General features: G+C 29.3%; 1 protein-coding gene across 1 annotated transcript; it reads left to right on the top strand.

Moving 5' to 3' along the window:
- Window positions 1-7,700: 7,700 nt before the first annotated feature.
- LOC106340583 (long chain acyl-CoA synthetase 1-like) lies at window positions 7,701-13,654 on the top strand. Its single transcript, XM_013779434.1, has 17 exons — window positions 7,701-7,846; window positions 7,957-8,020; window positions 8,522-8,611; window positions 8,698-8,754; window positions 8,857-8,905; window positions 9,053-9,129; window positions 9,226-9,360; window positions 9,607-9,774; window positions 11,273-11,383; window positions 11,494-11,648; window positions 12,022-12,097; window positions 12,207-12,324; window positions 12,451-12,696; window positions 12,778-12,917; window positions 13,002-13,184; window positions 13,288-13,407; window positions 13,528-13,654. The coding sequence occupies exons 1-17, from the start codon at window positions 7,701-7,703 to the stop codon at window positions 13,573-13,575; spliced, it is 1,983 nt and encodes a 660-aa protein (XP_013634888.1). The 3' UTR covers window positions 13,576-13,654.
- Window positions 13,655-16,424: the final 2,770 nt, after the last annotated feature.

Genomic DNA, 16,424 nt, shown 5'->3' with positions numbered 1-16,424 from the left:
TAATGCATAGTTACATCTTTCACCAACTTATGATGAAGTTGAAAGAGGTTTGGAAATTTTGTTGTCTCCCTTTCTCTAGCAAATAATGATTTTATAGTGGTTAGTCCACCAATTTAGGGACTGTTATGAAGTTTTAGTAAATTAATTGACAAAAAAATAAAACGATGTCCATGTAACATGAATGAGAGTTTGGTATACATTAATACAAATGTAGAATGTGTTTAGAAATTTTAAAACAACACTAAAGATCTTAGGCTTTAGTATATAGAGCATTTACCAAAAAATCAATATTTTCGTAGGGGTTGTTAACCCATAGATATTGAGAAAATTCAAAAATATGAAAATACTGTTTTAATGCATAGTTGCATCTTTCACCAACATATGAAGAAGTTCAAAGAGGTTTGGAACTTTTGTTGTCTCCCTTTCTGTAGCAAATAACGATTTTATAGTGGTTCGTCCACCAATTTAGAGACTGTTAAGAAGTTTTACAAAATTAATTGACAAAAAATTAAAACGAAGCCCATGTACAATGAATGAGAGTTTAATATTCATTAAAACAAATGTAGAATGTGTTTAGAAATTTTAAAACAACACTAAAGATCATAGGCTTCAGTGTATAGAGCATTTACCGAAAATTCAATATTTTCGTTGGGGGGGTTAACCCATAGATTTTGAGAAAATTCAAAAATATGAAAATACTGTTTTAATGCATATTTGCATCATTCACCAACATATGATGAAGTTCAAAGAGATTTGGAACTTTTGTTGTCTCCGTTTCTCTAGCAAATAACGATTTTATAGTGGTTAGTCCACCAATTTAGGGAGTATTATGAAGATTTACTAAAGTAATTGACAAAAAAATAAAACGATGCCCATGTGCCATGGAAGAGAATTTAATATACATTAATACAAATTTAGAATGTGTTTATAAATTTTAAAACACCACTAAAGATCATAGGCTTAAGTATACAGAGCATTTACCGAAAATTCAATATTTTCGTAGGGTTCAACCCACAGATTTTGAGAAAAATTCAAAAGTACGAAAATACTGTTTGAATGCATAGTTGCATCCTTCACCAACATATGATGAAGTTCAAAGAGGTTTGGAACTTTTGTTGTCTCCCTTTCTCTAGCAAAGAACGATTTTATAGTGGTTAGTCTACCAATTTAGGGACTGTTATGAAGTTTTAGTAAATTAATTGACAAAAAAATAAAACTATATCCATGTACCATGAATGAGAGTTTGATATACATGAAAACAAATGTAGAATGTGTTTATAAATTAACAACACTAAACATCATAGGCTTCAGTATAGAGAACATTTATCGAAAATTCAATATTTTAACCCATAAATTTTGAGAAAAATTCAAAAGTATGAAAATATTGTTTTAGTGCATAGTTTCATCCTTCACCAACATATGATGAAGTTCAAAGAGGTTTCGAACTTTTGTTGTCTCCCTTTCTCTAGCAAATAACAATTTTATAGTGGTTAGTCCACCAATTTACGGACTGTTATGAAGTTTTACTTAATTAATTGATAAAAAATTAAAACGATGCCCATGTACCATGACAGAGAGTTTAATATACATTAATACAAACATAGAATGTGTTTAGAAATTTTAAAACAACACTAAAGATCTTAGGCTTCAGTAAATAGAGCATTTACCGAAAATTCAATATTTTCGTAGGGGTTAACCCGTAGATTTTGAGAAAAATCAAAAGTAAGAAAATAATGTTTTAATGCATAGCTGCATCCTTCACCAACATATGATGAAGTTCAAAGAGGTTTGGAACTTTTTTTGTCACCGTTTCTCTAGCAAATAACGATTTTATAGTGGTTAATCAACCAATTTATGGAGTGTTATGAAGTTTTACTTAATTAATTGACAAAAAAATTAAAATGATGCCCATGTACCATGAAAGATAGTTTAATATACATTAATACAAATGTAGAACGTATTTAGAAATTTAAAAACAACACTAAAGATCATAGGCTTCAGTATATAGAGCATTTACCGAAAATTCAATATTTTCGTAGGGTTCAACCCACAGATTTTGAGAAAAATTCAAAAGTACGAAAATACTGTTTGAATGCATAGTTGCATCCTTCACCAACATATGATGAAGTTCAAAGAGGTTTGGAACTTTTTTTGTCACCGTTTCTCTAGCAAATAACGATTTTATAGTGGTTAGTCCACCAATTTAGGGATTGTTATGAAGTTTTACTAAATTAATTGACAAAAAATTAAAATGATGCCTATGTACCATTAAAGAAGGTTTAATATACATTAATACAAATTTAGAATGTGTTTAGAAATTTAAAAACAACACTAAAGATCATAGGCTTCAGTAAATAGAGCATTTACCGAAAATTCAATATTTTCGTAGGGGGGGTTAACCCATAGATATTGAGAAAAATTCAAAAATATGAAAATACTCTTTAATACATAGTTGCATCCTTCACAAACATATGATGAAGTTCCAAGAGGTTTGGAACTTTTGTTGTCTCCCTTTCTCTAGCAAATAACGATTTTATAGTGGTTAGTCCACAAATTTAGGGACTGTTATGAAGTTTTACTAAATTAATTGACAAAAAATCAAAACGATGCCCATGTACCACGAAAGAGAGTTTAATATACATTAATTCAAATGTAGAATGTGTTTAGAAATTTTAAAACAACTCTAAAGATCATAGGCTTCAGTATACAGAGCATTTACCGCAAATTCAATATTTTCGTAGGGTTAACCCATTGATTTTGAGAAAAATTCAAAAGTATGAAAATAATGTTTTAATGCATAGCTGCATCATTCACCAACATATGATGAAGTTCAAAGAGGTTTGGAACTTTTGTTGTCTCCCTTTCTCTAGCAAAAAACGATTTTATAGTGGTTAGTCCACCAACTTAGGGACTGTTATGAAGTCTTACTAAATTAAGTGACAAGAAATTAAAATGATGCCCATGTACCATGAAAGATAGTTTAATATAAATTAATACAAATGTAGAATGTGTTTTGAAATTTAAAAACAACACTAAAGATCATTGGCTTCGGTATATAGAGCAATTACCAAAAATTCAATATTTTCGTAGGGGTTAAACCCATAGATTTTGAGAAAAAATCAAAAGTATGAAAATAATGTTTTAATGCATAGCTGCATCCTTCACCAACCTATGATGAAGTTCAAAGAGGTTTGAAACTTTTTTTGTCTCCGTTTCTCTAGCAAATAACGATTTTATAGTGGTTAGTCAACCAATTTAGGGAGTATTATGAAGTTTTACTAAATTAATTGACAACAAATTTAAACGATGCCCATGTACCATGAAAGAGAGTTTAATATACATTAATACAAATGTAGAATGTGTTTAAAATCGTTAACCCCTACTAACAGCTATAAAAAATTAATGTATTAATGTATGTATATTATTTATAGAGAGTTTTCTTATAATTGTATATTCCTAATGTAATACAATTATTATTCTTAGCCAAATAACAGCTATACATTTGTATTAATGTAATTTTTTTAATATACATTAATACAAATGTAGAATGTGTTCATTATATACTAACAGCTATAAAAAAATTATAATGTGGTTATAAATTTTTTTAAAACACTAAAAAATGTAAAATGTATTATGAAAGGAATTTACCGAAAACTCAATTTCGTAGGGGTTAACCTTCAAATTTTGAGAAAAACAATTAAAAAATATGACTATCTTGTTTTATTGCATAATTGCATCTTGAACTGAAATTGGATGATGGTTAAAGAGTTTTGAAATCTTTTTTGTGTCCATTTCTCTAGAGAATATATATTTTATAGTGGTTAGTCCCGTGATTTAAGCAGTATATAAAGTTTTATTAAATTAATTATTAAAAAATTAGAGTTATCTCTATGTACCATGAAAGAGAGCATATCATACATTATTACAAATTTAGAATGTATTTAGAAATTTTTAAGAAACACTAAAGGGTGTAAACTTCAATATATAGTGCATTTACCTTCAGATTTTGAGAAAAAAATCAAAAATATGACAATGTTGCTATATTGCATAGTTTCATCTTGCAGTGATATAGGATGATAGTCAAAGATGTTTGGAATCTTTTTGTGCCCGTTTCTTTATAGAATAGATATTTCATAGTGTTAGTCCACTAATTTAGGCAATATATGAAGTTTTATTAAATTAATTGTTTAAATATTAGAGAGGATACTCATGTACCATGAAATAGTGTTTAGAATATATTAAGACAAATATAGAATGTGGTTTGAAAATTTTAAACTATATTAAAGAGTGTAAACTTCATTTATAGAGAATTTACCGACAATCCAATTTCGTAGGGGTATTAACCTTTAGATTTTGAGAAAAATCAAAAATATGACAAACTTGTTTTAATGCATAGTTGCATCCTGCACTGACAAACGATGGTGAATAAAAAGGTTTGAAATATTTTTTGTGTCCGTTTCTCTGGAGAATAGATATTTTACAACGGTTAGTCCACTGATTTAGGCAGTATAAAAAGTTTTATAAAATTAATTGTTAAAATATTAGAGCGATGTCTATGTACCATAAATGATAGTTTAGCATACATTAATGTATAATGTGGTTAGAAATTTTAAACAACACTAAAGAGTGTAAACTTCTATATATAGAGTACTTACTGAGAAAAAATAAATTTCATAAGGTTAACCTTCAGATTTTGATAAAAAAAATCAAAAATATGAAAATATTTCGTTATGGAATAGTTGCATCCTAAAGTGACATAGGATGATGGTCAAAGAGTTTTGGAATCTTTAGTGTGTCCGTTTCTCTAGAGAATAGAGATTTCATGTTAGTCGACAATAATGAAGTTTTATTAAATTAACAGTTGAAAAATTACAGACAATACTTATGTATCATAAAAGAGAGTTTATAATACATTAATAAAAATTTATAATGTGGTTTGAAATTTTTAAACAACACGAAACAGAGAAAAATTCATTATATAGAGTATTTACCGAAAATCAAATTTCGTATGGGTGTTAACCTTCAGATTTTGAGAAAAATTCAAAAATTATGACAATCTTGTTTTATTGCATATTGCGCTGACATAGAATGATGGTCAAAAAGGTTTGAAATTTTTTTTGTGTCCGTTTCTGTTGAGAATAGATATTTATAGTAGGTAGTCCAATGATTTAAGCAGTATATAGATATTTATTAAATTAATTGTTAAAAGAATTTGAGCGATGTTTATGTACCGTGAAAGAGATTTATCATACATTATTACAAATTTATAATGTGGCTAGAAAATTTTAAGCAACACTAAAGAGTGTAAACATCAATATATAGAGCACTTACCGAAAAACTTAATTTCGTAGGGGTTAACCTTCGGATGTTGAGAAAAATTCAAAAATATGACAATCTTGCTTTATTGCATAGTTGCATCCTGTTGGAATATGATGATTTTCGAAGAGGTTAGAAATTTTTTTGTTTCTGTTTCTCTAAAGAATAGAGATTTGATAGTGGTTTTTTTTTTTGTCATCTAGATTTCATAGTGGTTAGTCCACTGATTTAGGCAATATATGAAGTTTTATTTAATTAACAGTTACAAATTAGAGACAATACTAATGTACCATGAAAGAGAGTTGAGAATACATTAATACAAATGTTTAATGTGGTTATAAATTTTTAAACACCACTAAAGAGTGTAAACTTCATTATATAGAGCATTTAACGAAAACTCAATCTCATAGGTTAACCTTTAGATTTTGAGAAAAATTCAAAAAATATTGCAATCTTGTTTTATTGCAAAAGTGCATCTTGAACTGACATAGGATGATGGTCAAAGAGGTTTGAAATCTTTTTTCGTGTGTCCATTTTTCTAGAGAATATATATTTCATAGTGGTTAATTGCACTGAAGTTCTATTAATTAACTGTAAAACAATTAGAGACGATACTCATGTACCATGAAAGAGAGTTTAGAATACATTAATACAAATGTAGAATGTGGTTATAAATTTTTAAACAACACTAAATAGAGTAAACTTCATTATATAGAGCATTTACCGAAAACTCAATTTTGTGTTAGCCTTTAGATTTAGAGAAAAATTACAAAAAAAGAAAAAAAATTATTGCATAGTTGCATCATATCCTGACTTAGGATGATGGTCAAAGAGGTTTGAAATATTTTTGTGTATCTTTCTTTAGAGAATAGATATTTTGTAATGGTTATTCCACTGATTTAAGCAGTATATAAAGTTTTATTAAATTAATTGTTAAACTTTTGAACTATGTCTATGTACTATGAAAAAAAGTTTAGAATACATTAATACAAATGCATAATGTGGTTATAAACCTTTAAACAACACTAAAGAATGTAAACTTCAATATATAACATTTTTTGTGTCCGTTTTTATAGAGAATAGAGATGTCATCGTAGTTACTCTACTCAATACCGGACCACAAAAGAAAACTGTCGTGATATAGTTTTGCAGAAACCAATGGTTGAACAAGAAAACATATAATTACATTTTATCAACTTATTTTCGTTATATTGACTTGATAGGTTTTAAGAATTATAATCTGGAACTTGAACTGATAGGAAATGATTAATTTGAGATATATATACATCACTTAATTTTAGTCTAATATATTTTATTTTTATCATCTAATACTTTTTACCCATTTAAAATAACAAACAAAAATATAAAAGCACAAACAAAAATTATATAGACAAGGTCTAATTGGATTTGGACTCCTGATATTTGGGTCGATTCCAGAATACAAATATTATTCACTGTTACATTAATAATTCAAAACGCTGATAAATGTAAAAAAAACTTATTTTATTCAACCTGATTACATAGTTTAAAATTATATCGTATTATATATTTATGTATCATTTTAAAATATGATTACATATTTTATAATCAAAATTCTTTTCATTATAATATTAAACATATAATAACTTGCACAAATATAATGCTTTCTTTTTAACATTTAAATATACATAAAAAAGCAAAAATAAAAATTTATATTAAATAAATTTAATTCGTTTAAAAAAACTGGATTTGTTCCGAATCTTCATTAGCTTGTGGGTTTCATTTCAGACTAACTTTTTTTACTGTCCGTGAATCTTCATTAGCTTGTATGAGAGACTTCCACTGTTAAAGGCTGTATCAAACGTTGGGAAAAACTAGAACTACATCATAATAAATAAACCAATGCGTATAGTCAAGAGAAATTTAGTCATTTAATGCCACATGTTAATGAGATTATTATATAGTTTAATCTATTTATGTAGCTAAAAGTACAGAATACGTAAGCAGAGTGTTGTCACTAAAGTACGGAATACGTAAGCAGATAGTTGTCACTGATCAACTAATGATACTTAATGTATCTTCGTTTCAACGATTCTGATTATTAATTTTATCAGATGATTGCGTACTGTTCAATAATCATACAAGTTTACGCAAAAATGCAATATTAATTTGGTTATCCTCACTGATGTACTTGATCTTTCTTGTCATTTTGATGTAATCTCTTTCTCTTGGATATCAAAAGAGAAAAATAATGTTGCTGATAGGGTAAGCTAAACTTTGTTTGGGTGAGGAAAAAGCTTTTATGGCTGGCAGCTAACTTGACTTGAATGCATTAATATAAGTTGTGTTTCAAAAAAAAAAAATTTGGTTATCCTCTTCAAAGGAAAAAAATAGAGAGAGAGAGAATGAAGTCTTTCGCGGCAAAGGTTGAAGAAGGAATTAAAGGGGAAGATGGGAAGCCCTCCGTAGGTCCGGTGTACCGGAATCTTTTTTCCGAGAATGATTTTCCTCCTCGTCATTCGGAAATTACCACTACTTGGGACATTTTCAGGTTTATTTTTCTTATAATCATACATGACACACCCAGCTTTCAGTTTCTTTATAGTTATTGTTAGTAAATCTCTTTTAATTTTGTTAGTAAATCTCTTTTAATTTTGTTAGTAAATCAGTGGACAAATTCCCTAATAACAAGATGCTTGGATGGCGTCCAATTGTCGATGAGAAGGTAAATTTCCTAAAATTTTCATACTAAATATAAGAGAGAAAAATATTACTTTATCCGTTCTTAAAAGATCAATATTTTAGTATTTTCACACTTTTTAATAACATATATTATAATTTAGCTATAAATGCATAGTTTTTTGTAATTTTATATTTCCTATATTTTTAAACCAATAAGATTTTAAGAAATGCAATTAATGTTTTTGAACTTCACAATTTCTCATTATTAGTTGACAAAAATTACACTAGAAATATAAAATATGTATATTTTTGAAACAAAAGTTTTCTCAAGACTATGGATTTTTTAGGAACGGATGGAGTATATTTTAAAAGAATGGCTATTTGAGAGAATTTCTCTATTTTTTATTTTAAGTTATGTTTTTTTTTTAAATTCCATTATATAAGTTATGTTTTTATTTTAGTTTAATTTTACTTATATATGTGTATTTTTCGAACATAACTTATATATGTGTACTTATTATTTTAAACGTGTATTTTTGGTTAGGTTGGACCGTATATTTGGAAAACGTACAAAGAAGTATACGAAGAAGTTCTGCAGATTGGCTCTGCGCTACGAGCTGCCGGAGCTGAACCTGTATAACTTTATCTAAACGTTTTTTCTTTCTCACTTTTATATTTTACGTTATGCTGAAATATAATGTTCTCTGCATATATAAATAGGGTTGTCGCGTGGGAATCTATGGAGCTAATTGTCCTCAGTGGATCATAGCAATGGAGGTCCTTCTCACTTTTGATAAATACTTCTTTGGTTTACTTTTCTATTCAAATTTATCAAGTAAATCTAACAATAATTATATACATCTTTGTGAAAATATTTAGGCCTGTGCAGCCCACACTCTAATCTCTGTACCTCTATATGATACATTAGGTAAGTTTGATTTTATTTACTTGTGACCGTCTATATGATACATTAGGGAAGTTTGATTTTATTTACTTGTGACCGTGTGTATGCTTACGTGCCTCAAGTACTCAATAATCCGACTAAAAGAAATTGTTTGTGTCCCATGTTCTTCAGGTCCCGGAGCAGTTGATTATATTGTTGATCACGCGGAAGTTGATTTTGTGTTCGTCCAGAATACCAAGATTAAAGGAGTTAAGATCTTGATTTCATCAATTAATCTATACCTTTGGAAATAGATTTATATATGTGACAGTTTAACTCTCTTTTTGTATGCTATTATAATTTAGGTGCTTGATCCGGATTGCAAAAGTGCAAAACGACTTAAAGCTATAGTTTCCTTCACAAATGTGAGCGAAGAACAGAGCCACAGGGCTTTAGAAATTGGAGTGAAAGCATACTCGTGGCTCGATTTTCTTCTTATGATTCGTCTCTTTATATAATTTGATACATACTTTCTATATTACGTTATTACAGCTTTATGAGAAAAGATCGGACTTATTTAGGTATTTAATGACACGCACATGTTAAACCGGCCAGTTGACGAAACTCTACATTAACTGCTTTATACGCATAGAATTAAATTGATTTAAGTGGCCAGACTCACATGTTTGGTATATATGATAGAACATATTATGGTGACTATATTTGATTGTTGATTATTTGACCAGGGACGAGAGAAGCCGGAGGAGACAAATCCGCCTAAGCCGTCTAACGTGTGCACCATAATGTACACGAGCGGCACGAGCGGCGAACCTAAAGGTGTGATTTTGACCCACGAAGCTGCCGCAACTTGTGTTATTGGGTTGGATCTCTGCATGGACCAGTTTGAAGACGAGGTGACTCTCAATCGTTTTAAAGGAACGCATAGAACATGTTTTGCTTTTTGTGCGGATAAACGTAGTGTTTAAACCACACTTAGATTATATAAATAATTACCATTTTAAACAAAACATTTCTAAATCCACTCTTAAATATACATTAGTGAATATAGTGTTCACCTCTGTCTTAATATGCACTAGATCTCGATCCGCGCAACCGCGCGAGATTTTGTTTTCATTTATTTTTATATAAATATTTTGTTTTCAATTCTAAATTGGTATATATTATAAGATTTTTTTTTTAGATTATAAGATATTGTCTATCAATTTTTAAAACATAATAAGTTTACGGTATATTTTTTTTCATTGAATAAATTGTTTCAAACTTTCACATGTATTTGTATCTTCTTCTATATATATATTTTCAGATTATTATTTCATTATTAAAATCGTAACTATATATATAAAGATTAGTAAAAGATTTTTTTATTGTCATATTCAAAGATATTGTAACATTTCACAAATTTAGAAAGTTTTTAAAAAATTAAACTTTTCTCTTCATAGATATATATGATCGAGTAAATAATTAAACATTTGGTTTTTGTTTAATTTTTGAAATAAACTATATAGTTTAAAATTTGTTTTCATTGGTTTAAGGTAGTAAAGATTAATCATTGTTAGATAATATGATTTTTGTTATTTAAAAAAAAAAATCTTTATAATTTTAAAAGTTAACATCGACAAATATTTAAATATTTAACATATGGAGGTATATTATTACAATATTAAATTATATCTATTTAATTTATACTATCTATAAATCCAATGGATCATCTATTGTTTAAATCTAATTATTGATAGCCCAATAAAAATTTCTGGCAGGTCCAAAATTTAAATGATAAGATTATAGATTAAATGTAACATGACTTTATAGGAATAGGTCCATTAAATCTATTTTTTTTAAAATCACACATGAATCAATGTTGTGACTTATGTTCTAATATATAAGATGCTAATGATTAACCGATTAAAAAATACTGTCTCGCTTAATCATTTGTTTCTTTTGATCGGTGTTTATAAAACCAGACCGGTTTGATGGTTGGACAAGATTCGACCATAAACCAATCACGATCTGATTCGACCATAAATAGGTCGCATAACTGGACTGGATCTCAAAAATTTTAAATTAGATAAAAAGCCATTAAAACTATTAAAAATCATAAACCAACCTTACGAACAGAAAACACGAGTTTATATTTGTAATGTTTTGTATTTGATATTTATTTATATTTTAATTATGTATTATATTTACTAAACTGACCAAAAAATACTAATACTAATATTAATTTAAAATTTATATATTAAAAATATATCTAATCATGTTTGATCCGATCAAACCATATTGAACTGTGATTCAAATAATTATCCGGTTCAGCTTTAGTTTTGGTCTTAAAGACATGAATTTTAACTAAGCTCCTGTTTTTCTCTTGGGCTTAAAACGACATCCTACTGTCAGATGACACCTGACGATGTGTATCTTTCCTTCCTACCGTTGGCTCATATTCTTGACCGTGCTAATGAGGAATACTTCTTTCGAAATGGCGCTTCCGTCGGCTATTACCATGGAGTATACTAATCTCTCATAAATCATAATCATAATCATCATCAAGTTATGGATAGAAAATGGATGTAGAAAACTATGAAAATTGATTATGTTGGTGTGTTTTGGTGTGTTAGGATTTGAATGCATTACATGATGATATTCAAGAACTGAAACCAACTTTTATAGCCGGAGTTCCAAGAGTCTTCGAGAGGATCTATGAAGGGATTCAGAAGGCTCTTCAGGAGCTTAACCCAAGAAGGAGACTCATCTTCTATGCTCTTTATAAATAGTAAGCTTCACTGACAAATAAACATATTTTTTAAAAACTTGCGTTGAACAGAATAAGTTTTTGAGGAAAAACCAATAACTCTTTTTATTGGTGGACTAAATAAGTATTATTTTTACATACTGGTAAACAAACTTTCATACTGATGTATGTCTATAATCAATGAGCATATATAATAAATATGAGCATAGTTTTTACATACTGATATACGTTCTGGGATTAAAAACAATCAAGTACAGAAAAAGGTACTACTTCTCTAGTTAAAAAAAATATAGAGGTTGTATTGCCAATTTGCCACAAAGAAAACTTAAAAGAGTGTTACGTTTAGGGGAAAACCTCTTGAGAAATCTCGCAATAAAGGCTTATTTTTATGCAGCAAACTTGCGTGGATGAATCGTGGGTACTCTCACAGTAAAGCTTCACCCATGGCTGACTTTATAGCTTTCAGAAAGGTTAAAAACAATGTGATAATGATTTTTTCTTCATATATGGGGATTATTTCTTCTTTGATCTTTACATATAGCTAGCCAACATTTGACGATTTTTTTACTTGGATTAAAGATTAGAAATCAGTTAGGAGGTCGACTCAGGTTATTAGTATCTGGTGGAGCACCTCTGAGTCCTGAGATCGAAGAGTTCTTGAGAGTTACTTCTTGTTGCTTCGTCATCCAAGGCTATGGTATGTAGTATGTACCTTACATTTACAATTTTAGGGTTTCTTTTCCATTTTCTTGATTCTCAAGGAAAATGTTTTTTTTTTCTTGTAACCGAGGAAAGTCAGTGTTGCTGTGATTGTTTGCATTAGGTCTAACAGAGACGCTTGGAGGAACGACATTAGGCTACCCGGACGAGATGTGTATGCTAGGGACAGTCGGTGTTCCGGCTTTTTACGACGAGATAAGGCTTGAAGAGGTGTCGGAAATGGGCTATGACCCATTGGGTGAAAATCCTGCCGGCGAGATCTGTATAAGAGGAAAATGTCTGTTTTCAGGGTATTACAAGAACCCTCGGCTTACTGAAGAAGTCATGAAAGACGGATGGTTCCATACAGGTGATTAATTTAAAAAGTTGAGATTTCACTTGTTTTGATTTTGGATTCTGAGTACTGTTCTTGGTGTTTTGATATTATTAGGAGACATAGGTGAGATTCTTCCAAACGGAGTACTCAGGATCATCGACCGTAAGAAGAATCTGATCAAACTCTCACAAGGAGAATATGTTGCTCTTGAGCATTTGGAAAGCTTCTACGGACAAAACCCTATTGTTCAAGATGTGAGTTTTCCAACTCTTTCTTGGTCTGCAAGTATCTTTTAGGTTTTTCTTCAATTAATTTTTTGATCGCTAAATTCTTATCAGATATGGGTTTATGGAGACAGCTTCAAATCTATGCTTGTCGCCGTGATTGTTCCAAATCCAGAAACCGTGAACCGGTGGGCTAATGACTTCGGCTTTACTAAACCATTCGAAAAACTCTGTTCTATCTCGGAGCTACAAGAACACATCCTCTTAGAACTGAAGTCCACGGCAGAGAAGCACAAGGTTTGTTTGATGTTGTCTAAAACCATAATTCTTCTAGAGATTTCTCTAAATAGTACTACTATTATATAATGTTATTTTGTGGATGTGAAAAAAATGATAATAGCTAAGCAAGTTTGAGTACATTAAAGCGGTGACGGTGGAGGCAAAATCTTTCGACATTGAGAGAGGCTTAGTGACTGCGACGCTCAAGAACCAGAGGAAAAATCTTCTCAAGTTCTATCAGGTTTCAATATCTTAATTTCACTTAATTTTTTATGATTAGTTATTGCTGAAGCTAAATCTTTTTTTTTTTCTGAAGCTAAATGTTTGCAACCACTAAATACGTTAACGTTCCATTGTATAGGTAGAAATCGAAGAAATGTACCGTATATTGGCGTCAAAGAGGAGCTGAAACTGTTGCGATATGTGGGCAACTAATAAATAAGAACATAGGGTGAAACTTTAAATTCACTTCTCTTCTTATTACCAATTAAAATATCACCTAGATTAATAATAAAATAAATAAATTTTATTTTAAAAAATCTGAAATAATTGAAATAAAATAATAACGCCAATTTTAATGATGCTAACGCCACTAACTAAACGCTAAACTTTAAATCTATACCCTAAACCCTAAACCAAAATCTTCAACCATAAACCCAAACCGTAAACCCTAAACCCAAATCCTATATCATAAACCAAAATCTCAAATCCTAAACTCAAACCCTATATCCTAAACCCAAATCATAGACTCTAAACTCAAACCATATATCCAAACCCAATCCCTACGCCCTAAACTCAAATCGTAAACTCTGAACTCAAATCCTATATCCTAAAGGTTTGGGTTAATGTTGATGTTGTTTCTTTAGTGTTTAAGATTTGGGTTTAGAGTCTAAGGTCTAGGGATTGAGTTTAGAGTTTAAGGTCTAGGGATTGAGTTTAGAGTTTACGGTTTGGGTTTAGGGTTTAGAGTTTAGAATTTGGGGTTTATGGTTTAGATTTAAGGTTTAAGGTTTAAGATTTAGGGTTTAGTTAGTGGCGTTAGCGTCATTATTTTTTTTCGATTATTTTAGATTTTTTTAAAATAAAAGATCTGTATTTTATTATTAATCTACGTGGCATTTTTATTGGTAATAAAAGGGAATGTGAATTTAAAGGGTTCAGTTTTGTTCAAATAAATAATTACGCATATAACAAAAGAAAACGAACATTATATATGCTTTCTATAATAATTTATTTTATGTTGTATGGCCCCATACATACAACATAATTGTTAGTTTTTTAATGTAATAATAAATTTTATGACTCTAGCTATTTACTGTCGTGGATACTTTACCTGTTCTGATATAGTTTACGTGAATAAAAATCATTATAAGAAGAATTAAAATGGATTGGACCACTTATAAGAGCCCTAACAAGAAGGCTCGATGATCAATAAAACTTGCGCTCGATTCAAAAAGACAAAACCCACTGTCCGGATTGGTACATCTTGAGTTTACTTTACTATATCGAATCCCAATATTCATGTTACGAATCTTTTTTTTTTGCTAAGTTTCATGTTACGAATCTTACAAATGAGCAAATGCTGTAAGTTGTAGCTTCCTTGAACCAATGGGGTCTCTTTAAGTTTGTCTTTTAGTCGTTCACTTTTAAGCCATCAAGATTTCAAGTACTTTTGCTTTCGGTTGCAGTCGTGGCCTTGTTTCGGACAATGATTGTGTACCTTCGGTTTGGGATTATCACTCACCGTAAAGGTCATTACAGACACGCTAAAGCCAATGGCATTGCTATGCACTCACTAGACAAAAAGACAAAAAGTAGTATTACCTCATAAGATTGTTTTCTTTTCTTGCCTCCTTCGTCTTTTCTATTGAACATTTTCTCTCTTTCTCACACAAACACACATGGCTGCAAAAGTAACAAACAGACGAAGAAGAAAAAGTTGAATTTGCATGGTAACTTGTTTCTCTGCTTTTCACCTTTTGTATATTTCTTTGTGGGATTTGGTTTTCTACCTTTTTCCAACAAGTCTACGCACTTAGGGGACAACACAAACTTCGATTTTATTGACTAATTGCTATGTTTCAAGTATTGGATCCACGGTTCAACGTGGGTTTACGTTTTTCTTCTCAATATATTTTACAAAGACAAAAAATTAGGTTCTTTAAAATTATTTATTTTGTAAGTATCCTCTGAAATATAAACACATGCAAAAAAAACAATGAATTATTCACAGGTACATGTACATTTTAGAAGAAAAAAGGATAAAACAAAACATCAATCAAATCGTAATAGTAGATTGTCACACAGATTTTGAAAGCCTTGAAGTAAGAATGAAATTCTAAGCTAGGAACAACTCCAACCATTACATCCAGTTCAGTGTTTTGGTATTGAATTAATTTTCGTCTCTAACCACAATACTAAATTCTACACCAAAATTAGTATATATTAGTAGTATTTCAATTTTAACATTTTGATATATTAATTATTTATAATTGACCAATTATATTTTATAGCATTTAAATTTTATGTTTATTTATTAAAATTTGGTAACTTTATATTATTATTATTTTATTTTACCTAGTTTATATATTAATTTAGTTATTTTATGTAAACTATTTTTTTAATTAAAATATTTTTTATTTAAAAATGTAACTTACATAATAAATGCTTAACAGTTTGGAAATTAAAATTAAAATATAAAATAGCATGATATATTTATTTTAAAATAATTAAAACTATAATAATAAAAATTTACATATAAATAAAATAATAAAATATATCAATTTAGTATTTGATGTGATGAATATTATTACACCAAATTTGGTGAGATAATGTCATTTTAATATTTTCAGAGATAAACTTATATCAAATTTGGTATTTTGATGTTTCATTGAAATTGGTATCTAAGCATGTTTAAATTAACTAGAAGAGAACTATCGAGTACTCTTAATCACATTTCATTTCTTTGATGGTTGTGAAAACACCAGTGAAGAGTGTAATTTCTCTTTTATATTCGTTTTGGATATAAAAATGTTAAAAGGGTAGTAAATGAAACTAGCAAACGACATAACACGGTGCACACGTCTTTTTCTTCACCGTGGTGCAATCATGAAACAGCAAGACCAACAAAAGCGGTAAATAAAACAAAAACAAAATAAAAAATTCCGAACGTCGATCAAACACACAGAAATTAGTAGGTAGAAGTAGTTGAGTTTATGTTTCCAACTTCGCATTAATTTCCTCTTTCGTTATCTTGCT

This window comes from Brassica oleracea, chromosome C4 (genome assembly GCF_000695525.1).
Source record: "Brassica oleracea var. oleracea cultivar TO1000 chromosome C4, BOL, whole genome shotgun sequence".
Classification (NCBI taxonomy): domain Eukaryota; kingdom Viridiplantae; phylum Streptophyta; class Magnoliopsida; order Brassicales; family Brassicaceae; genus Brassica; species Brassica oleracea.
Note: the sequence above shows the minus strand (reverse complement) of the source record. Positions and strands in the feature narration are given on the sequence as shown.

Coding starts and splice junctions, on each gene's coding strand:
- LOC106340583 (XM_013779434.1), top strand. CDS start 7,701: ATGAAGTCTTTCGCGGCAAAGGTTGAAGAAGGAATTAAAGGGGAAGAT. Junction 7,847..7,956: donor ACTACTTGGGACATTTTCAG/GTTTATTTTTCT, acceptor TAATTTTGTTAG/TAAATCAGTGGACAAATTCC. Junction 9,775..11,272: donor TGGACCAGTTTGAAGACGAG/GTGACTCTCAAT, acceptor TCCTACTGTCAG/ATGACACCTGACGATGTGTA.